Source organism: Homalodisca vitripennis, chromosome 6, assembly GCF_021130785.1.
Source record: "Homalodisca vitripennis isolate AUS2020 chromosome 6, UT_GWSS_2.1, whole genome shotgun sequence".
Classification (NCBI taxonomy): domain Eukaryota; kingdom Metazoa; phylum Arthropoda; class Insecta; order Hemiptera; family Cicadellidae; genus Homalodisca; species Homalodisca vitripennis.
Window position 1 is genome coordinate 116,073,806 of NC_060212.1, and position 25,193 is coordinate 116,098,998.

Genomic DNA, 25,193 nt, shown 5'->3' on the forward strand with positions numbered 1-25,193 from the left:
ACGAAACCTCGTGGTTCCAATGTTCTTTGGAATTTTGCCCACGGACTTAATTACTTAATACAAATCTAAAATGGCTTCCCATCACTTTAATGTCGACTCACACACCGAGGCGTCAGCATCTTGGCTCGACATTGTAGCTGTAGTCACAAAAAGGAAGATTAGAAGACTGGAAGTCTTCAACATGAATACTGGAAGTTGAACAAGAACTGGTCTAAAACAAAATCGTTACGGTATTACCCATATATCGAGACGTGGTCCCTATAATGGCGACAACGTGGTCTCGTCAGAAGGACACCAGCCACAACTAATATCTGTATTAATCTGGCAAATAAAACATCATCATAGTTAAGTTACTTTACTATTTACAAATTTACTTTATATTACATTCAAAATAGATGTCTCGCATGGAAGGGTAGCTTATAATAAGAAAAATGTAAAAATTACTTACGGACAAGGCGCGCGAGGTAACCGGTGATCTGTCGAACGCCTACAAAGTTGAAGATAGAAAAATTACTACTCGTGCCAATTAGGTTATTATTCCACCCAGAATTTAGTTCCAAGAACATCGGAGAAAAAAATTATTCATGTCATTGGGTTTTCTATTAAATAGGCAATAAAAATTATATGTCACATGATAGGGGTTGCAATTTGAAAATGTAAAGTTACCCCCTGTACCCTCTTTCAAAAGGGAGGGCAATTTTTTTTTACCATTCAAAAAATCCAAAAAAGTATTGTAATAAGTATGGTGAAGGTTTTACATCTATAATCTCAATCCGTTTGGAATATATACAGGCGTATCAGGAAATAATTTACACACTGAGATGTAAAGGGGTTATTTACCCATAACCTTGGCTAGGAACGTCGTAGAGATGTTTAATTTATTTAATTGTGTTTAAATAAAATAGGCCATTAAAATTATATGTCACAAGATAGGGGTTGCAATTTGAAAATGTAAAGTTACTCCCCGTAATCCCTTTGAAAAGGGAGATATCTTTGCATCACTCAAAAATCCAAAAAAAGTATTTTAATAAGACAAGTATGGTGAAGGTCGTACACCGATATCAATCCGTTTGGAAGATATCCAAGTTATATATGTGTATTGTATATGCACACTACTAAATAACGGTACAATGTAAGTACAATTTAACAATATCAACTTTTATTTATGCTAAAATGTTCAGTTAAGTGAGACATTAAAAATGATGTACTACACAACCCAAGTTTAATTTAAAAGTTTCTTAGCATTTAACCGACCCCCTCCCCACAATTGTGGAGCCTGTTTTGGAATTTTTGAAAGGTAAGAATACTTTTATTAACTCCTCTAATATGAAACAAATTTTATAAATCCTCACAGTGTTGATTTATAGAGGATTTCCATTTGTTAATTCTTATACCTTTACAATGCGGTTTGCATTATGCTCATTCTATTTTATGCATTAATAATAAAACGTCATCATAAAGTACAAAACATATATTTTTATCAGACATTAATTGTTCATTAATTCTGTATAGGTTCCAGATGCAAATGAGACGATGCTAGATTGAAGAGGTTCATTTTGTTCTCTATTGGCTAGTAACCCTGAATTGGTTGGTTATATCACGCACAATTGAACATCAGCTAATTTAAATGCCTAGGTTAAATATTAAACATATTTTATTGGAACAAACAAAAGAAATTCGAAATGAAAATTAGTAATAGGTGCAATATTACTTATAGATATTACAATCTTTAGAGTAATAAGTTCTGACAAATGACTATTTTAGAGTGAAACATGTTCCTATTCGTGATACTATATATCTTCAGTGGCTGGATTGTAAATGAAAACCAAGGAGTATATAAGGATCTAGTAAGATATAGAGAGTATGAATTTACATACGTTAAACTGAAGCCTAACCTAGATTACGACAACGAGTTTGTCGTTAAGCTTGATCAAGGTAAATTATTGATAAATGGATGGAATATAGAATGCAAATACCTTAACAATGGTTTTGGTCACAACCGAGTATGATAGACAGAAAAAAACTAGATACCGTGTACCCTTATTTTTACTTATGGAAGGGGATAATTAGGTACATTTTTAATAATTCGTATACTTATATTAAAACTAATATTATATTTTAGAGAGAGCATAACTTAAATATCTCGGGAAGAAACGGGATTCCGCTTGGAAGTGGTTGTATTTAACGCCCTTGTGTGCGAATCAGTGGACGACAACTTGTTATGAAATAAACCTTGGTGTATTTGAAAGATTATTTTACAACAAAACAAAACATGAGAGTTTACGTTTTATATACAATCATGTTTGAGTCGTAATCATTAGTTTTAGTAAAACACTTAACAGCGTTTGCTAAGAGCTTTTAAATTTTGCAGGCGTACGAGTGACAGACTTCTTAACTGCCATTTACAACAGATTCGTATCAAACAGTAAGTATTGTACCGTTGTCTATGGTAATTATGTATATAATAAGTATAAATTTCTTTCTTTAAAGTGTGTATTTGTGGATACAAGGATTATAAGAATTTTTCCAGACAATCGCCATCGTTCAGTGTTACAAGAAATTAGTAACACTAGGTTTCGAGATCTTCAATCTGATCTCTTCCTCAGATGGAACTTATAACTGCAATCTAAGTTTAAAAAAAATCATACCAGAGCGTTGTGACACGCCTAAGTCAGGAACCACAACAGCCGTGTTGTGTGTACATGCACACTAAAAACTCTACCAAAAAGCACGTAATAAAAACAAACACTAATTTTAACACCGAACATTATACAGGTCACAATTTATAGGTCTGCACTAAACGATCAACCACTACGAACTGACCAGAGGGCAATAGAAAATGACGATCGTTACGGCAGAAACAAAGAAGGTGGTAAAGCAGGCAACGGGCTTGGGCCTTTTTATTAGGCCTATTAATTCATTCTAGATAAACTTATTAAAACCATACTGTGGATTCTCATTGATTTATTATAAATCTATAATCTGTTTAATATTATATGTTTTCTTGTTTGTTCACTTTTCAGAATTGTCAGTTGAAGCGACGAAATCTTCTCTAATGTTTGACTGATCGGGCTGGTCTGTCAATTTAATGTATGGATCCTCTATTAATTTTCTTTTAAAGAAATGAAGCTCTCGATGTATTCTTTTGACTTCATTCCAATTCATATGATGGTCTTCGGATTAACATTGATATGCAAATTTAGTAATTTCTGTTAGCCCTTTCTCGCGTTTTCTTTGGGTTCTTTTACTCGTTTATGTGTCTTTTTGTCTCGCCTCTCCTGAATATGTGTATGTTAGAGTATACCAGATGTTCCAATTTTATGCACACTGAAGGAATCTTGAAAACCATAAGAGATGCAGCAAAGATTAATTTGGACAAAGTTGTGCGGAATAACAAGTATAACAAATATATGTGGTTAAGTTAATTATTGGTAGCGTCGTTCACTCGCAAACCATAAACACCAGGCAAGCATTATTGTTTTTATTGTAGTTGCTATTGTGCAACTTATTTGTGTTTTTTGTTGTTGAGGGTTTTTATATTGCTTTCAAAATGATATAAATGAGCCAACCAGAATATTTAAAAACGGTTCTTCGTGTTTAGATCGTGTACTGCTTCGGAATAGAAAGCCAAAAAACAAAAGTCGTAATGTTCTGGAAACTAATATTACTGACCAATATACTTTGGAAATATACATATTAAATGTAAAAATAAAAGTCAATAGACAGAAAACATGTTGTATGGAAGTTGATTACAATTTACTTCATAACAGAGTAATTCAACCAGACCGGCAACCTGTGTTTCAAAGTATTGATGTGGGTGAGACAGTTTATTAATTTTATCATATTTTTAATTCCTGTTTCAATGATTCATGTGGATTGAAGAGATTGAACAATAAAAATGGAAAGCGTAGTCCTTGGATAAGTGACTACTACGTTGGCTTAGTGAACAGACAAATTATTTTTATACATTGTATTTATGAAATAAAAATAATAACTATTTGTTGTTGCAATATGAAATGGTTTCTAAATCTGTATATTCACTGATTAAGGAGGGTAAAGTTCAATTATTATTCGTCTATGGTTGAGATAAATATTGGCAATACAACACAGTATTGGCAAGTGGTAAAAATTATTATGATTGTAAGTAAGCAAATCTAATATAACGAGTGTAAACTGCAGTGTCTCACTGATTAATGTAGATGTCAGTGATCATTTCAGTATTTATTATGTAAATACCCACTACAAAGCTCAAGGAAAATAATTTTAGATTTTGTATATGTATGTTGTAACCGATAATAGTGTTACATTATTTTACGGTTACTTATGACCAAATTATTGAACTTAAAAATAACATATCTAGTAAAAACAGTGGTAGTTTAGATAGGATAACAATAACAAAAATTAAATACATTTGTGATACCTCTGTTTGACATTTTTAACCTGTTGTGGAGTACTGACGGATATAACCGTCACACTATTGAGAAGTACTGACGGATATAACCGTCAACCTGTCTAGGGTCTACTAGAGTAAGCTAAAGTATTATTACATAACTAAAATAATAACTTTTTGAACTTGAAGAACGAAATATACTGTGTTATTGTTTTTTAAAGTTTATTGCTGACAGTTTTAATGTTACTAGGACCTTTGTGCGACTTCCAAACCATAGACTACCCTACAACGAGAGCCGGCTACAAACCCGCTACATGCGTGCACGAAGCCACGTGCTCTGAAACATACAACGCGTTGGGAGAATGGTCCAATAAAACTTGCCAACTTTTCGCCAATAATGAAAGGGGCGGACATGCTGGTTATCTCTGCTGCCCTGTTGAGCAAACCGTCGATTATCAGCGAGATCCTTTGGTACAATATTACCCCTCGAATAAAGATCAAAGAGTGCTTCAGTTCAGGGAAGTGCCGCCTACCTTCAAAATGTACGAGAAATCTCCATACACTGCTTTGCTGCAGAGGAATGCAGCAGCGGTTAAAAGTAAGCAGTTATTGATATGATAAACGTAAAGTATCATATTTACATTTGTGTAAATATGATATTCAGCAAGGCACCCACTGAACTGTGTGAATGTCATGTGTAGACTTGTATCTAGGTTATTGATTTCTCTCTAAATTCATCTTATTGGGGTTACTCTTATACAAGAACGTAGCCAGAAAAACGTTTAGGGGGGTTGGGTCCAGACAACTGATATTTTCCCGTAATGGACAGAGAGTAAGGCCCCATTTTGTTATTAGAAATTTTCTTGACCCGTTTCTTTGAGAACGAACTTTCAGCAGTACATGTGAGTAATAGTGAATGATTTAAATAATAATAATTGTTTACTAAAAAAGTAATTGAAACTTTTAAAAATTTTGGGAGATCCTGCCCCTTTGGACCCCCTCGCTGGATACGTCCTTGCTATTATAGACTAATAAAGAGATTCAGTCCCATTTTAAAGATTTTTATTTCTCTTAAGGAGACGATCAACAATATAGGTTTCCAGCTATAACGCACTAAGATTTTTTGAAGTAATTTACAATAGCCAGATTCAAAAGAACTTCATTGAGCCAAATTATTGAGATTCGTTCTATACTAGTATATACAAGCCATAAGTCACATACGAGTTTTGATAAATTCTTCCATGCTATATGGTTACTATAAATAACTGTTTGTATTTATTGCCCCACCAAGAATTCATATTTGTATTTTTCTGTATGATTTTATGATTTAAAAATCCAGCAGCTGTGACAACATGATTTAAAACTCAACTTGTCATATAGACAAGACAAGAGTAATTTACTGAGATTTGATTACATTACGCTAATCAGTCTTGATTATAAGTATGAATTGCACACTAACAGAAAGTCCCAGAATGGCTTGTTACTGTTTATTACTACCATTTTAAATAATAAAACTGCGCACCCTACAGCTCAACATCGCCTCATTTTTGGTTAGAATTATGATTAAATATGACCGTTGTTTTAAAGTTCTTTGCAAATTTATTTAAAGAAAAATATTTTGAGCAAAAAAATGGCGATTATTTACAAGTCTTCAATATTAAATACTGTAATGTGTGAGTTATTTGCACACGATTCTATTAGTTATCATGTTTACTTTTATTACAATAAATAAAAGTTGATAATAACACATTTTGAAATAAAATATAACGCTAAGTGAATACAGATGAGCTTAAACGCGAAAGTCAATTAAAATGGACGTTGAAGAAAGAATATTCAAAAACTTGTGGACACTTTTCAACTACGTTAGTAGTAGTTTGAATCTAGTCTCTCACTCATTCAACGTAACATTTTATTATTCTTGATTAAAATTTGCTATAATTAGTACAAATTAGTTTCTTTCCGAAGAAAACTTACTTTGCGATCTGTTTAAATTAAGGTGCATGGACTCGTACAGAGATTGTGGGTAGTGCAAATTGGGTAAAACTTTCAATCATCTCTATAAAATATTATTTAGTCCTTTTTCCACTCGACCACAAATGTTATTATACTGGAAAAAATTTAATTAAGTAAAGGTCCCGTTTATCTGACATTTCAGAATAAGTTTAAAGATAAAGCAATTCCAAAATTAAGAAAACAAATAGGCCTAGTTAATTAAAGCATTACATTTCTGACTTATTTAAAAGTAGTAATTTTAAAATCCAGCAGCTGAGACAATATAATTTAAAACTCAACTTGTCACATAGATAAGAGTAATTTATCAGAGATTTTATTAAATTACACTGATCAGTTTTGGTTAGCAGTATGACTAATTGTACACTATTAAAAAGTCCCAGATCATGTTTATTTGTTATACTTAAAGTATTAACATCTCAATATTAAATCCCATAAAATGAGAATTTATAGATTTTAAATTAATTTTTTGTTTTGTTTTAGATCACACCATTTTAGAAAAGGTATTCGAACAACAATATAAGGAGAAAATGCAGTCAGGTAAGTTGTACCAATAGCCATTAGCTTGCTTCTTGTCAAACTGGGTGGAAAAGTTTTTTATTCGACCAATTTTTTAAGGAATATTTTGTTTTTTTATTTGCCTTTTTTATGCCTTCCTCGGGCATGCTGAAAAATATGTATGAAAATAATACATTCTAAAGAAAATCTGTTATCTCCACAAATATATTCCAAACTATAAAACAAGTGGTTGTTGTAAATCGTTAATTTGTCTTAGTATAAATGAGAACATTAATTCACTAGTCAACTTTTTATAAACGGAAAGAACAGTCGCTTGGCACCACATTTGCGCAGGAACTCAAATTTTCTAAGATTGGTTTTTTACTGAACCCAAATTTGCTTCTGGGTTTTGTAAACTTTGGGGGAACCGTACCTGTAAAAACGTATTTTCAATGTTTTGTTACTAAATTTTTCCAATCTATAAATGTTTGATTACAGAAAAATAATATTACAGTTATTTAATTAGTTATTGAATTATTATTGAAGTTACATAAATAGTCATTATATTAACTGGTTCAAAAGATATTTTTTAAATAAAACAATACACACAGACAGATAGACGGAAAACTAAAAGTTTTAGGACATACCTTCATATGAACTTTTTTGCTCATTTTTATGCGTAGAACAAAATCCCAAAGTATTTGGAACACTTTTACTGAACACCCTGTAGACAACTTCAAGTAGCGTGAGACGTTGGCTATCAGGGTGCCTACACATATTGAAAAATGCATTTCACAATACAGTCTATGCAATCTTAAACAACTTTAAATCAATAAAAACATTTTGATGCATATTAAATATACACAGTTTTTGTGTGAAAATGTATGTAAAAATTGTAATTTATGTTATATTATATTGGAAGAATTTGTAACTTAAAACACAGGGTAAGAGTGCAGAATTTGTTTCTTTAAAATATTTTAACTTAATAACTTGTCCAGAGAAGCGAATATATTCTGAAAAATTTTAATCATCTCTACTATTTTATGTTGATAAATTTACATTTAATTTCGGTTGAATGATTCGATTGACTTTTTTAAGACGATTGCTGTGTTCTGTTAAAGAATCCAGAAACTTCGAAATCAGGTTCAGAAACCTGAAACTTTGGAATACTGACTCTTAATTAATTACGACTGAACGTAATAAATTAGTCATTGTTTATCGATTTTCAGTTTAAAACCAGCAGTGCTTATCCTACTGTGAAAGCCTACTTCGAAACTAATTTATTAATTTAATCTTAACTGCTGAAAGTGCAGCTCTTCACCTGAACATAATTTCGAGTGGTCAGGAACACAAATTATAGATCGCAAAATTAAGACTCAGTTTCACTTAAAATAACATGGAAAAGGTGATTTGGATATTGAAGAGATTGGTGAATACACTCACTTGTCTAGGTATTTTTTATTTGAAGAATATTTTAATTGTTACTTAACTTATGGTTTATCCAGAATCGATATCAAACATGTTTGGAGCAAAGCCCTACGGACAAATATTTCTGTAACATTGTACTAACCTTGTGATGGATCTTCTACTGGCCAAAATAAATTTGTGAAGACAGGCGTGCCAAACTGCACACTCGATATGTGAGGCACTTATCGTGAATATAGCCTACAGAACAACGAACTATATAATGTAAGTCCACCTTCCAATTAGTGCAGCGCCTGAAGCCTAACGCTACGACAGACTTGACTCCTGGAATCTGGAATCAATATCCGTCTGAAGAGATCCAAAACAGTCGGTGACGAAGAAGCGCAAAACAAACTCTACATCATTTCGACATCACAGACACCTGGACTACAAACAAATGTAATCAAGATGAAGTGGCGTTCTTTTGTATCGTTAGGTACACAATTATACCAGGATTCCAGATTCCAAGAGTGAAATCTGCCACAGAGTTAGACTTCAGACGCTGCACTAAGTGGAAGGTGAACTGGAGTTGAACTTAACATTCTTACGTAATATTGTTAAGACATGTTAAGACTCATTTTCTACAATTGTACAATGCAAGATTTATTAAGAGTAAATAGCAGTTTTTCATTTTCAGCATTGGTCTGTGAGTTCAGAAAAGGTGATGTGATATTACCCAAAAGTCAATCGAGTAACCACGAGGACGTGCGAGAAATAATCCTGTTCTTTTGCACAAAACCAGCGCAATGTCGCAGAAGCCCAGATAAGGCACCGCACTACTTGTCGCGATATTTCTGCGCGAATGTGATAAAGTTCGACTACACCCAGGCAGGTCGCTCGGTCTGTTGCCAGGACAACGATATCCTCCCGACATTCTTCGGCACCAATGCAGCACCAGTGCCAGTGCTGCGCCTGCCTCAGCTGCCGACCTACCTCAAGTACGCACCTGGCCTGCGCAGTGCGTTCAGTAAGTACTAGTCAAACCTTGATACAATGCAGTTCTCGACCGGTTCAAAGCACTTCTATTGAAGTTTCCAGCGATTGATAATTACGTATTACTATTATACAGTTTTTATTACCACAACATTTATAATAGTATGGTGCAAAATAGATAAAAGGGACAATTTTAAATATCTGTCAGTCATTCTGGATCAACATTGAAATGAGAGTAATCATAAAGTTGCAAAAAAATTGTTCAAACTCGTACACAGATCTCTTGGCCCATCTGTAAAAAACAATGTGATACATTGTTATGTGGTTGGTTCCATAGGACTGTTCGAAGATGTCTCCAGGTAAGTTTTCTAAACAATGGCACCAACCCACAAGCAACAGTACTTCGTTAGTATGTTAAATGTTTCTTTTTGGAAGAAACGTGTGAAAAGACCTGAGATATCTGAAAGGCACTATTTCCTGCCTCACGTCTCTCACATTACTTGTGTGCTTGATGTGTAATCTGATGTATTACTTCAAGAGTATGAAGAGTAGTCTCACATTTCATGTGTACTTGATGTGTAATCTGATGTATTACTTCCAGAGTGTGAAGAGTAGTCTCACATTTCATGTGTACTTGATGTGTAAGCTGATGTATTACTTCCAGAGTATGAAGAGTAGTCTCACATTTCTTGCGTACTTTATGTGTAAGCTGATGTATTACTTCCAGACTGTGAAGAGTAGTCTCACATTTCTTGTGTACTTGATGTGTAAGCTGATGTATTACTTCCAGAGTATGAAGAGTAGTCTCACATTTCTTGTGTACTTGATGTGTAAGCTGATGTATTACTTCCAGACTGTGAAGAGTAGTTTTACATTACTTCTGTACTTGATGTGTAAGCTGATGTATTACTTCCAGACTGTGAAGAGTAGTCTCACATTACTTGTGTACTTGATGTGTAAGCTGATGTATGTGAAGAGTAGTCTCATATTTCTGGTGTACTTGATGTGTAATCTGATGTATTACTTCTAGAGTGTGAAGAGTACTCGAAGAAAGGGTGCGAGAGACCGTCGGACGAGTGTTTTTATCAAGATACTCCTCACTTTGTAAGAATTTGTCTTTTTTTATTAATTTACTTAATTATAAGATTGAATTACTAACAGCATGATGGCTCGTGTATGCAACGAAGTGTGACAATGAGGAATCTGCTTCTTGTTGTGTTATGGGTTGCTTCACACGGTAGAGTATAATAAATCACATAACAAATACATTTAAACACAAACCAGTATTTAAAACTGTTATTTTTGTGAGGCCTTTCGATAGCAAGGCTATCTTCGTCAGACACATCACAAGAGTATCGAAAGGCCTTACAAACATAAAAGTTTAAAATATTGGTTTATGTGTTTAAATGTAATTAAGTTAACAGTAGCCAATCTAAGCTCCATCTTCAACATAAATCACATACATTTTGATTCCAAGGCTATTTAGCCCAGTCAACATGTGGTCTATAGAGGGGGGGGGGTACTTTATAAATTAATTTTCCAACCTTTGACACTACCATGTGCTCATGAACCAGCTATGGTGGGAAGGGCTGATTCGATGTAAATGAAGTATTTACCTCCAGTTCACATTCCTCTTACGTGCTGTATCTGAAATGTGATGCTTTTGCAGACTTGACTCCTGAAATATGGAGTCATGTCGTCTGAAGGATCCAAAAATAGTCGGTGCGGAAGAACGAAGACGCTCAGAACAAACTCCCTCCCCCATCGTTTGACATTAGAGACACCTGCAGTCAAGTCTGCAACAGCATCATATTTCAGATACAGCACGTAAGAGGAAGGTGAACTGGAGCTAAATTCAACATTTACTACCGTGTAGTCTGGTCAAAAGACACCCCCCTCCTTCACCTCTCTTCGCCACCCTCTACCCGTCTTTAAGTCGCTCATAATTATCAGTTTTAATTAGTAATTGCTAAGTTAAGTGCAACAAATAATTTTATATTTATTATTTATTAATTGGTATCCTCCGAAATACTAATTAATACATATTTCGGAATTATTTCAATAATAATAACCATTTACTACAATAGTAATTGAAAAAAATTGAAAATTGGGAGTGGACCCACGTCCTTAGTCCAAGTACAATTTTAGGTTACGTATTATAGTATTGTACATTTTGCATAGCTCATATTCGACTGTTCACTGTAGGTTTCACTGGGTTTCGTGGCACCAAAGTTCATGATGTATCACTGTGGAGGTGCACTGATCAGTAGAAGGTACTTCCTCTCGACCCACAGATGCAGGCACTTCTTCGGGTAAATACAGTTTTAAATGGCGAGTCAGAAATACTGTTGGTCATATAAATAGTTGGCTAAACATCTCAACTCGAACATTTGCCCTGAGGTGCCTATCAACTTTTGCCTCTAGGGGGACTCTCAAATTATGTTACTAAGGCTTGTTTGAGTCAAAGATAAGTTACTGTATTATTTTCTGGGGCTTCTGTAGTGTAAATTTCTTTAACAAAATTCTCTGCATCCAGAAGAGGGCACAGAGGGTCGTCTGGAGATATGACCGGGAGGACAGTGTTAGAGAGTTCTTTTGATCAAGTGTCACCCTTACTCTCGCCAACCTGCTTGTTTACCGCACAGTCCTTTTTGTCTTTTAAAATAAACGAATGTTTTCAGTTCTTGGATACAATTATGATACAAGCCACAACGAAAATCTTGTAATAGATAGATATCGACTGTTGTTAACATTGCAATCAGTTTTCTGTTTTGGACCTAAATTGTTAATTCGCTATCAGATAGTTTAAAGGGACTTGACCATTTAAAATCTGTTAAAAGGATTCTTGGTCGAGAGAGCTTTCTTTAACCTTCGGGAGGCTCTTAATGAGCTGAATCCCCTTTAGTACGGATGGGCTTTCTTACATATTTTATATAATATTATATAAATTATGTTTTTATGTATATTTCCACTGCTTTAAATATGATATTTATTGCGTATTAACCAATGGTATTTTAGACTTACACAAGAAACTGTTCAGATTTTTTTTTTTTTTGTCAATAAATAAGTTTGAAGTTTATTGTTCAAAACCTCTTAGTTGAACTATGTTTGCAGTAGAGGTTTACAAATACATGTTTTCCATAAAACATCTCCTGTAAAAATATAAAAATCCTACTTTATCAAAATAAAAAAAAACATTGTTGTAAATTTAATTTAATTTTTGCATTTGAAATTACAATTCTCACAAAATTAAACTACTTACTCACTAATAAAGTATAATTTGTTTTTCGGTAGCTGAAAGAAAACATTATACTAGAGTCTTAAAAAATAGTTTTAGGTAACAAAGATACACTCTTATGTACTGTAGATTTGATAGTGTACAATCACTACTTTAACATTCTATATACCGCTAAACACCTATTACCAAGAGTGACTATAGTATAAAGTGTTGCTGCACCATCACTTTACAGAATGTTTTTTCTATTGTCACATTGTCTTTGTTTGAAGTTTGTTTACGACGACAGAAGGATTGTGAAGGAAACAGAAATTTTTCCAGGCATTTGCCATATGTTCAGTAAAAACATACTACATACGTAACTTCTTTTTGGTTAAGTTGTTATAAGTTAATTATATGGATCTTGAATATAAAAATGGAGAAGTATGTCCGTTGGAAATAAATAAATAAAACAAAAATTCAGTAACACTAAGTTTTGAGATCTTTAAACTGACCTCATCTTCGGGTAAATAACTAACCCAACACATAACTACAAATTAGGTTAAAATAAACTAGTTATACCAGAGCTTTGTGATTCCATAAGTCAGGAATCACAACCACCTGACTATAAGTATATTATTCTGTTGTGTGTCAACTTCACTAACTCTAATACATGCACTTAATAAAAAACAAAACACAGCACTGCTTATTAAAACTGAACTACAGAATACAGGTCACAATAGGTCTTCATTCGCCGACCAACCACATACGAATGATCAAATGCCAATCGTAAATGGCAATCGTCACGGCAGAAACAAGGTGGGAACGGGAGTGGGCATTTTTATTATTGGTTCATGTCAGATGAACTTCTTGTTGGAAATCATACTGTGACTTCGCATTCTTTTATTACAGATATCTAATCTGTATGATACTTTTGGGGTTTGTAACTCATTTTTCAGAATTGGCAACCAAATTGGCCTCTTTTCGGCGACTGATTTGGTTTTCTGTCAATTCAGTGTATGAAGCCTCGATTAATTTCCTTTTAAAGAAATGAGGTTCTCGATTTATCGTGTTGGCTTCTCTCTAATTCATATGATGATCTTCGGACCAACAATGATGTGCAATTTTTTACTTTTTTGTTAGACTCTTTCTCGTGTTTTCTTTAAATTTTTTTATCCTATTGCGCCTTTTCCCTATTGCAACTACGTTTTATAGTGTAAACACAGATTTTGGAATCCTGTTTGCTATCTTTTGTTTTTTTTTCATAGTAGGAACAAGATGGCGACAAAAAAGAGATGTAATCTATGCTACATTTAGTTGGATCGTTGTAAATGCTCGGAAAACATTGCTATTGTTAATTTCTAAATGTTTGTGATTGAACTCTGTGCAGTTTTGTGACAAATGTAGCGCTGTTGGGAGAGCACACGACAAGTAATGTGGATGTGAACGAGAGGATTTACGTGGTGGATGAGATCCGGTCATATCAGAAGAGCGGATTTGATCTGAAACCAGGTGATATTTTATTTAATAACTGAACGGTTAAGTGGATGAAAGTGGTAACATTTTGTGAGTTTTGAGAGAAATGTAATGGTTTTTTGTAATAGAAAGTTTTTTTTTACATAATGTTCAAGGACAATACCAGAATATACTAAATATGCTACATAGTGATTAGATAATTCTAGTGTGAACCGGAATAGAGAACATTACATACATACATCTATTCAATATATATATATATATATATATATATATATATATATATATATATATATATATATATATATGTGTGTGTGTGTGTATATAAACGTTTCAAATCGATTGTGAGAAAACTGATTATCCTAGAATGGTGAAATAACCCTATTCACCTCAAAAGCAATCCTCAGAGACAGTTTAAAAATATTGTTAAGAATCCATAAACACAAAACGTACCAAAATACGTATATCTGGGCGAGTTTTTCTAATGTGAACTATTAATGTGGTACATAATTAATTTATTAAGCCGAACACTTTGCTTTCAAACACAATTATCCTGACTAGGTTCAAAATGGCGATATTGTATGGTGAAATTTAGACCGTATAACCGTATAACGTTGAATAGCTCTGTCCTTAATATTTCAATAATTCACATACTTGAGTCTTTCAATAATAATCAGTTGTTTAAAGCAGTATTAATAACACGTTAATATTCATAAAACAGATATATAAACTCATTAAGGATAATATTCATAAGGATAATATTATTTACAAAATAATAAGGATATTGGTAAGACCGTACTAGAAACTTTGTATCAGTATAATAAAAATTATCTATTTGAAACTGTAATATTTATTTTTAATATCTTTTTATTTTATTTTGAGAACCTTTTGATTTTAATGCCCTCATGTTTAAGGGACTGCAAATTTCTATTATAGTTAAAATACGTCAAAATTATGCATAGAATAATTTTTTATCCTAATGTGAATACTATAGCTGCTGAAAAACTGGTCATATCCACACGTTGTTTTATTATAAAATACACAAAGCGAGGTGCATGGTGCTTTATAGTAAGATTTCGAATTTTTAGACCAAGTGGTTTTGTGTTTTGAAATTTGAGATTTTTTTGAGAAAATCTTATTTTACATGCCAAAATAGTGCTGAGTTTATTGTGATATCAATATTCTTTCCTACTTTACGCAACTTTTTATATAATTTGTGCCTTACTTTTATCTAATGTATCTCGAGTAATATGCGCCCTTCTGTCTATCCATATACCACTGTCCATATGGCGTCAAACTCGGTATTGATATGGAAGATACCATATCTGCGAAAAGGATCACAATGAAATAATGTCACCACAAGATCCAAGAACGACCTGATGAAGTCCCAATGCATAAAGAAGGAGATATATCCTAATGAAGTCATTACTTCTAAGAACTACAAGTATTCGTGTTAGATAAGATTGAAATTATTACTATGATCAGAGAAAATGTCATGGTCATTTATATTCCGAATCGCTAAGGAAATTTTTCCAAGGTTAGCTCACTAAATCAGGATTTATATTCATAACTTTTATTTTTCTATAATATTTTGTTATGTGAAAAAATTGATGTTTTACTTGACGATGTAAAAAGTTATATTGTAAAGTTTATTTATAATACCACTATTTGTTTTTACCTTCGTCGTCAATGTAAGGTCGTAGCCAGCGAGGGGATCAAAAATTGTGAGGGTCCCCATCCCTCACAATTTTTAATTTTTCAATTGCTTTTTTAGTAAACGACTATTATTATTCAAATAATTGAGTATTACTGGCATGAACTAATGAATGATCGCTCCCAACAAAGAAACGGGTCAAAAACTTTTTAAGGACAAAATGGAGCCTTACTCTCTGTCCACTACGTGAAGATATCAGTTGTCTGGACTCCCCCCCCAAGTTTTTCTTGGCTACGTTCTTGCATCAATGTAACTATGAATATTGCTGTTACAGTAGCTATTTTTGGTCCTTATACTTGTATGACAGGTTTGGCTGTTTCAGGTGAGACTCCTCCTGATGAAGTCAACCAAGTTGATCTTGCACTTTACAGAGCATCCAAAGAAGTAAAGCTGTTCTATAACATAAGGCCTGCTTGTATCTTTCATACAGCAATTTCCACTACTAATGTTTTGGAATTTACTGGTTTTGGCCCTAATCAGCTAGGTAAGTTGAATGGTAACAAATGAAATGAAATGAAATTAAATGAAATGAAATGAAAAAATGACTTTATTAGAGGCGAAGTTAGGACTATAAAGTCCTCTCTACCACTTAACCTCATAAAAATTAAACTAACATATATATGAATACATTTATAACTAAAACTTCTATTTATTTACACTATATATTAAATGAATCTTAAAATAAAAACAATCATCAATAATTAGTGTAACTATATACAAATTTACAATAATATCGCAAGACACACACTCGCATTCATTCAACTTGCATGCAATTGCCCTAGGTACCGCACACCAAAGCCGCCAATCGCTATACCCCCTAAGCCCCCAGCATCAAGGCCCTGACCTCCGCCCCAAAGCGAGCGCGCTTATCGATGGTTCTGATGTTCACGGGGTAAAGCATTCCACAATCGACAGACAGAAACTGTAAACGATTTGCTAAAGGTAGTTGTTGTTCGATGAATTGGGATAGATAATAAACCGTTGGGATAGATAAATGGATATTATATATAAACCGTTCGCAAAGAAACCTGCGCAGAAAGAAATATCTGAGCAGCCACGCGCAGTAGGGCCTCCTCCAGTGGTGGGGAGTGGGACAAGCATTTCCTCGTCTCTGTTTTATCATCTGTGTGGATCGTGTCCCAATGGCGCCATTTTGTTTCCTCTGCAGCCTCGTACCTATTCTATAACTATATTGTATTTTTGTGTGTAGGCCTATACAATCATAAAATACTAATTGAACAGACTAATGTAGTAATAGACTAAGGTATCCAGGGGGATGTGGGGTTAACCGCGCAGTTGCAGTGGTCAGGGAATAGAGCAAGCGGACGAGTACCGACCAGTGGTGGGGATACTGGGAGATTGTGGCATCACAGCGGCGGAGGGGTATTTATCCCAACCTGCGGGAACTAAAGTCGCCCAGTGTCTTTTTGTAAGCGGTGTAGCTATAATAGGAATTCTGCTGAAAACATTCTATTTATTTTTTACCGTTCAATATTTATATTGTTAAACATTTGATGGGTACCGTAAACAAACATGTTTATACTACATTTAATCTTTTTTAGTAGTGTTTCCTTTTATACTGCAAGAAGAAATCTCCCTGCATGAAAATAAAAACTAATTCTTATGTAGTATGGGACTAAATGGATAGCTTAACGAATATATTTACACGTGTAATTGTAGTTTTTACCGCAAATGTAAAGCAGTGAAATGTACAGGTAACTTTACAATCCACGCTGCAGCACGCCTAGCCTCATCGTAAAGCCAGTATGTCTCATTCCTCTGTCCATTTCCAGATCTTTACAGAACCGAAAAGAAGAAAACACTCAGCTTGAGGAAAATAAATAAAGTAAACTGCTCATCTAAAAATGAATACGATGTGTTCGCTGACCCCTATTACGGTCGGTACGGCGTAACTAAAGACTATATGATGTGTTATCACGATACTACCAGCTCACCGACGAACATACCTTGCAAGGTTAGTTTATCATATAGAGTACCTACAAATTACCGTATAGATCTAGCATGTACCTACATACAAGAGACATTTTGTCTTGGCATATCCTTGCCGAGAAAAGGGGACACTGTGGATTTCATGTGGAGCTGTATGAAAATAAATATGCATAAATAATCTTGGACGTTAATCTGTACCATGTTGTTGATATGACGACTATAAGGATGATAATATATACAGGGTGTTCGCAAAAGGGTGTCATAGACTTTATTGGGTGATAACATTCATCATTTCAAACAAAAATGTCATAAAAGTATAGGTCGAGAAATGTCTCGTTTAGCTGCTAGCCGCCATTTTGTATTTTTTATAAAACAAATAATTATCTCTAAAACTAGTCAAGCTAAAGGAACCAAATTTGGCACATAGGTTTTAATAAATAAGAGGAAAATTAAAAATGTGTTATATTATTTTATTTAATGTCAACGAAATGAGATCTGTTAAAAATTGTTAAAATAACAATAACAAAAAACAGTATATCTATAAAAAATGTACTAGAAACAAGCTATTTGAAAAGTTTCATTACAATTCCAACGGTCCTTGTTTCAACCAAATCCGTTAATGTATAAGCGAGCGCGACTACTTAAAAGGTGCGCTTGCACAAACCGAGAGCAGCAAACATTTAGCATTTTGATAGGAATCAGCTGTATTACATCAGGTATAATGCATTTACAAGATACTAACAATTTGAAAATTTTTATCACAATTCCAAAGGTACTTTTTTTAACAAAAACTTCCCGTACCAGTGGATATACACTGCTAGAACAATCCACTCAATATAAGTATTTTTAATAAGGTCAAACTGACTCTCCTCTCTCCATTAGAGGTTTTCCACTGTTTATTGCCATTATCACCAGTAAATTTAAGGAGAGATTTTAGCAAAATGCTTTCGTAAACAAAAGAAAAAAAACTTTCCTGAGTCATTACATCAGAATAGAGATACTTTGTGTTTATGTGAAATCCCAAATTGTGCTGGGATTATAAGAGCAATTTAGAGGAGTAGATAGAAAATACAACATTAGAATCACTTTTAATGTTGAATTTAGCTCCAGTTCACCTTCCTTTTATTGTAGCGTCTGGTATCTGACGCTGTCTCAGGCTTGACTCCCGGAATCTGGAGTCATGTTCGTCTGAAGAGATCCTAAGAAAATCGGCGACGAAGAAGCTCAAAACGATCCTTTACATCGTTTTGACATCAGAGACACCTATAAATAGGTGAAATGGTAGTCTCATGAAGAACATAATTGAGTGCACTACGATATGATAGGCACGATCTCTAAGCACGGTGGAAATTAGTGGGGCGTAGCCCGGAAATATTTTTGAATTAAGAATATGCATATATTCAGACCAGAGACCGTAAGAATGCCCATGTAAAATTTCAGTACAATACGTTGAACAGTATACGCGTGAAAACAAAACAAACAGAGGCACTTTCGAAATTTTGTCAAAAGAGAACTAAGAAGAATTTTATGTCGGTCATTAAATAGTAAAAGTCGTTTAACATTTTTGAACATTTAAAGCTGGAATTGGTACGTTAGTTCAAAAGAACAGCCTTGCGAAATTCTGTGTCAAATTCTGACATTCTTATGTTTTAGGACATTTTCTAAGTTAGATTAGTACTTACCTAAGCGCTGAAATCTATAACGTCGTTAAAATTATGGTTACTTATTTGAAAACGTACTTACTATAAATGTAAACAAATTGAAAATAATAAACAATGCTTACACAGAACAGTTTATTACATCTGACAGGCTCTTTCAAATAGTATTACACAACTTTAGAGACCAAGATGGCATTTTCGTTACTTAAAAGACCACTGGGGACGTAGCCCGAAGGGATTTTAAACACGAATAGGCCTATGTTCATTCCAGAGAGTTTAAGAATCTCCATGTAAAATTTCAGTGCAATCGGTTGAATATTTTATGCATAAAAGCAAAATAAACAAACAAAGGCACTTTCGCATTTATAATATTATTAGGATAAGGATGTTAGGACGTTAGTTAAGTTCTGCTCCACGACTAAATCCAGCTTACAGACGACACAACCTATTGGGATTATATGGTGAATATTTATTTAAAAAATATAATGTTTATTGTGTCCAAATTTGAATTTTGTTGTAAAATGATACAGTCTTATTTTATAATGGCTTTTTTCTTTGGGAGGCTGGTTTTGACTTTTATGTAGGGTTCTGGCTGGACAAATTTAAGGATGCGTTAGTTGCTTCTGAGATTCATAGATTACTTCTGCGAAATCTATCTGTCGATTTCTTGGGAGTCTTTTTTCGATTCTATTATATGCCCTCCTAAGCGTAGAAGACGTATCTCAATTTTTTTTCGATTTTTCGTTTTTGACGTCTAAGTAATGTTGGGGAGCTAACCCATCTTTTCCCTAAGCGGAAAAGACGTATCTCACATCTAAACAGTATAAAAATCCGATAAAAAAAATAAGACCTATCTCAAAATAACATGAAAATCCTAAGCATTTTAGCAGTATCTCAATTTCCTAAGCCCAAACAAGTCGCATCTCAGAGATACGACTTTTTCCGCTTCACAACTTAGAAATAAAATGATTGTCCTTTCCTAAACAAAATAGTCGTATCTAGAATATACGTCTTATTTGCTTAGGAGACACTGATGCTCACAGTGGAGAATGCTGGGTAATCAGCTGATGGCTGTGTTGTTTTAATTGTGTCAGTAACAGTTTTGTTGGTTTCACTCTTCAGTATACAGGTAAATATAAATTGCAATACATTTTGTCCTCATCTTAAGTTATTAGTATTATATTCTTTGAAACAAATTTCCTCTTCTTAATTGTGATTAAACATAAGCTTATTCAAGCTTACTCAATTAACAAACTAATAGGTTATTTACTCAAACTTTAAGAGAGGTTATGTTGGGCAGATACTTGTTTTCACTTTAGAGGCAGTAAAATCTACGCAAGTAATTGGTGTAGAAATGAGTGTTGATAGGCCTACAAGTTTACTAGATAGTTAAGGTATTAAGATTTACTGTTTTACATTTGTTAAATGATATATATTTAATGCACTGGCTTGCAGTTGTCCCGTTAAGCAAGTAGGCCTACTAACTTACTTCTCAGATTGAAGCCCAAATTTTACCATTTTACTATGCAGACTTATACTTTTCTAACCTACAAATCTAAAGACCCTAATGGATTCGGTAGCCTAGCCTAATTTCTTGTTTGTTTTAATTGATTTCTAATTGTTCTGTTTATTTCCAGCCAGTCATGGAGGGATCTAGAGGGAGAAAAATGCTTATGGCAGCTCTGAATCAAGAAACGAAAAGGAGTTTTTGCTGGATCGAGCAGGCAAACCCCCTTTAAAAAGAAAAAGAGTGATGATGATGACTACATCCCAGACTTTGTGTTTGACAGTGAGGACTCTATATCTAATTCATTGGAAATTGAAGGTACGTCTAGTATTGAGGATAAGGAAGATGTAGGCCTACAAATTAATTATGAAGAAAACCTTATTGAAGTTATGCCTCAACCACCTACATGTACACAGGTAGTACTTAATGAAAATGAAAATCCAAGTATAATTTTGAACAATGATAACATTACCAACAGGGAAGCAAACAACTTAGTACAGCTACAACCTCTTCAAACAGTTGCAACCGAAATGACCAATTTGAATGTGTTACAAAATACCAAGCCATCTGAACCAATACTGAGAAGTGGCAGTGCAGTATCTGATAACGCACAAAATAATGTTCTTGATTATACAAAAAAGGGTACATTAAGAAAGAGAAAAAAGCATAATGTTTCTCTTGAACAGAGAAAAATAAATAAATTTAAGTCAGTTGTACTAAAACACAATGTTAAACCTGGTTGCAACAACACTTGTGTTACATAAGTGCACAAGCAAATTCTCTAATGAAAGAAGACTAGTACTCAACTCAGAATTTTGGCAAATTAAAGATTCCACAGCTAGAAAATCATTCATGTTACACATGTGTCAACAATTTCTGTTAAGCAGAGAACAGTGCCAAATGGGAAGGAAACCGATTTTAGAAGAAACCAAACATTTATAACGACAGGGTATTACGAACTGCACTAACTTCAACAAACCTCTGTAGAAGCAAAAAAAGATCAGAGAGGGTCAAAGGAACCTCATAACAAAATCGGAGAAGAACCAATCCGAAATCATATAAATTCTTTTGGACCAACTATATCTCACTATCGGCGAGAACATGCCCCAAATTGCTTATTACCTATCGAGTGATTTGTCTTTTACTAAAATGTTACAATGACTATAAGAATAAAATATGGTAACACGTGTTCCTATGAAAAATACCGAACCGTTGCCAAAAAAAATGAAGATATCGATAGTAAAGTTAGGCCATGAAGAATGCGAATCGTGTGAGGAGTTTAATTTACACAGTAATCTACACACAAAAGAAAATTTGGATGATACTTGCAAAATTTGCCAAAATTGGAAAAAAGCACTATGACAAAGCAACAAGATCTCGATCTGTTTATGTGGCTGAAAAGGAGAGAGCAGAAGATTTTGATTTCAATTATATACTGTGCAGACATGGAAAAAGTTATTATGTTGCCACGTCTGGATATGTTTAAGTCAGCAATATTTACACACAGAATTGTGGCATACAATGAAAGTTTTGTGCCTGTAGGTAAAAAAACAAAAAAAGTCTAATGTATTTGCTGCCGTATGGCATGAAGGTGTGTTTGGAAGAACAAAGGATGAATTGATTAGTACATTTTATCAATTTTTGTTGTATAAGCGAGATACAAGACAGATCACTCTGTGGCTGGACAATTGTTCAGCTCAGAATAAAAATTGGAAACTTTTTTCATTCCTCTTTTTTATTATTAACTTCTCCTGAAATTAGTACCTCACAGATCATCCTACGATACTTTGAGCCCGGACATACCTTCATGGCAGCAGATTCTTTTCACCACAGAGTTGAGGTATCCATGCAAAGGATGGGTAATAAGTTGTATGATTTTGCAGATTTTTATACAAGCCGTGAAAAAATGCATCTCCAAAATGTGAAGTACTTGCCATGGACTTAAAAAATTTTTTTTATGGGATGACTTCTCGTCACAATATAAGTTAGGCCGTATTCAACCTAGGCCGTATTTAAGTGAAATGGTCGAAGTCATCTTCACTAGAGGAGCACAATCGGTTCAGTACAAAAATGATTTCTCTGATACTGAACATTTAGAGCTCACTTTTTGAGCACAAAGTATAATAGTCAAATCAGTGCTTTACCAAAACCAAAAAAAACAGGTGAAAGTAAATGGTATTCCTGCAGAGAAGAAAAGAGAACATTCTAAAAAATATAGGAGGTGTAATCGAAAAGAGCAGACTCTTGTTTTGGGAAAATCTCCCAGAGCCATAAAAGATTTCCATATGTGGCTAAGATGCAAGACTATTTTGTGTTCAGATTTTATAATTAAAAATTATTTTTGTGTTAACTTATGGAATATTAATATGAATAAAATAAGCATTTTATTCTTAAATGTTTGTTTTTTATTTACCTTTTTGAATAAAAAAAATTAAATAAGAAAATGCAGCCATAGACAAAATGTTCTATATCAATGCTATTATTGTTTTCCTTAATTACTACCTTTTTTTAATAAGATACGACTTTATAAACATAACGGTACGGCAGATTTTACTAAAGAAAAAAGACGTATCTCACAAAAAAGCATAAATTAGTGAAAATTTATCTAATTAAAGATAGTAATCAAACACAGAAACATAAATTAAATAAATGTAGTTAAAAAAAATTTATTAATTTTAATGAATAACTGGGTGAAAATAATCATATTTACTAGATTGCTCTTTTCCGAAAGTTATGGTTTATGAGATACGTCTTTTAGGCTTAGGAGGGCAGTATATGTCTTACTAAGTAGATTTGGGAATAATGATGATTTAAACAACTTATTCACTTTTAATCAGCTTGTTCTATTCATCTACAACAATCCATATGATCATTTTTAAATGTGATCTTTCCAGAGATAAAAAATAATATGTGTTTGTTTAAATGTTGACAATTTTAATAATAGTGATGTTTTAATAATGCTTCACGTAATCAATGCATAAATTAAAAACTGTAATACTTTGTTTGAGTTTTCTCTTTGAAGTTTTGTAATCATAATATTAATGTTATGACGTAACTTTTACAAGTGTTAAATCTATGTTCATGTTTCTAAAATGTAAATAAACACCTTTTATCACTAGTATCGAAAAATTAATAAAAACGATTGTCATTTAACATATTTTACAAATTAACAAACGAGTAATTAGTTATTTTTTTCAACGTTTTAACTAAAAACAAATTAATTGTAAAATGGGAAATTGAAAATTAATTTGTAACAGTAAAACGGGTTTAGAATTTATATCCTACAAGTGAAATCCTGTATGATTTCAGTACGACAAGGGTGGTCCACTTCAGTACTGGTTATCCACACCAGTCTGTTCCACAGCAGTGTTGGGAATTCTATCGTCCAACAGAGAAGACTGCTCCAATAGTGCAAGAGGACATGTATTTATAAATGTCACAAAGTTCATCAAACAGATAGAGGATGCAGTGTGGGGCCAATTCACCTTCTTGGATCTGTTTGATAAGGATCTACAAAGACCTCACTGTCGTTACAACCAGAACCTCATGTTCTTCAACAGGCCAATAACTGAATCTAAGCCTTGAACCTGGTCCCGATTAATAAATTACCTTAGTCAGTGAATTGTTTTAAACACCTAATTAAATCCTAGATCATTCAACATAGCATTTTTGTAAAACGGTTTGTGAATATTGATTTCCTTATTTATGTACTGTTCACTTGTTCAGAAGATGCTTTATTGAAAGGAGGTGAAGGAGGTCAGTGTATCAGGTTTTATTTACTATAGGACTATGCATACTATGGAAATAATAAAAACAATTCATTTTCAATGGAAATATTTAGGGATTGATTCCTCGAATGAAACAGTGAGGTTAGTCCGAACATCCACTATACACATACTGTACGTAGTTGTGGAATTATTACCAGCGACCAAACAATAGGAACAATTAATTCTAATAACAATGGCATCGAAGTAAGTGTAAGTTGATGTACACGTTGGAACATTCTATTTGCTTTCTAAAACTTTTAATCCAAATGCCATATTTGTTATATGTTGAATCATATATTTCTAAATCGCTAGTCACTAATTGTATTCTAATTACATTGTCACTATTTACAGTTCATTACACTCTTTAACAAATTGTTTCAACAGCATCTGTAAAAGCGTAGGTCGCTATATTGGTTTAAAAAAAGATTGTTTACTGTAAAGATGGCGTTGTTTCCTTCTGCACTGAATACGATGCCGCAATCCGTTTTAAGGTCTTTATTCGATCTTGAGATATTGGTACTTTTATAATTTGTATTTCTTTCTCATTACATTAGTTTGTTATTTAGTTTGCTTAACGTCTGAGTAAAAAAATTTTAAAATAAAGCTTACTAA

At 33.4% G+C, this 25,193-nt stretch overlaps 1 protein-coding gene across 1 annotated transcript; it reads left to right on the top strand.

Moving 5' to 3' along the window:
* Positions 1–1,691: 1,691 nt before the first annotated feature.
* Positions 1,692–24,436, top strand: LOC124364773. The gene is made up of 11 exons (XM_046820513.1): positions 1,692–1,935; positions 2,372–2,425; positions 4,641–4,988; positions 6,884–6,940; positions 9,000–9,329; positions 10,326–10,399; positions 11,501–11,607; positions 13,900–14,021; positions 16,022–16,183; positions 17,493–17,674; positions 24,124–24,436. Exons 1-11 carry the CDS (start codon positions 1,773–1,775, stop codon positions 24,397–24,399), a joined length of 1,875 nt encoding a protein of 624 aa, XP_046676469.1. The 5' UTR covers positions 1,692–1,772; the 3' UTR covers positions 24,400–24,436.
* The last annotated feature ends 757 nt before the right edge of the window (positions 24,437–25,193 follow it).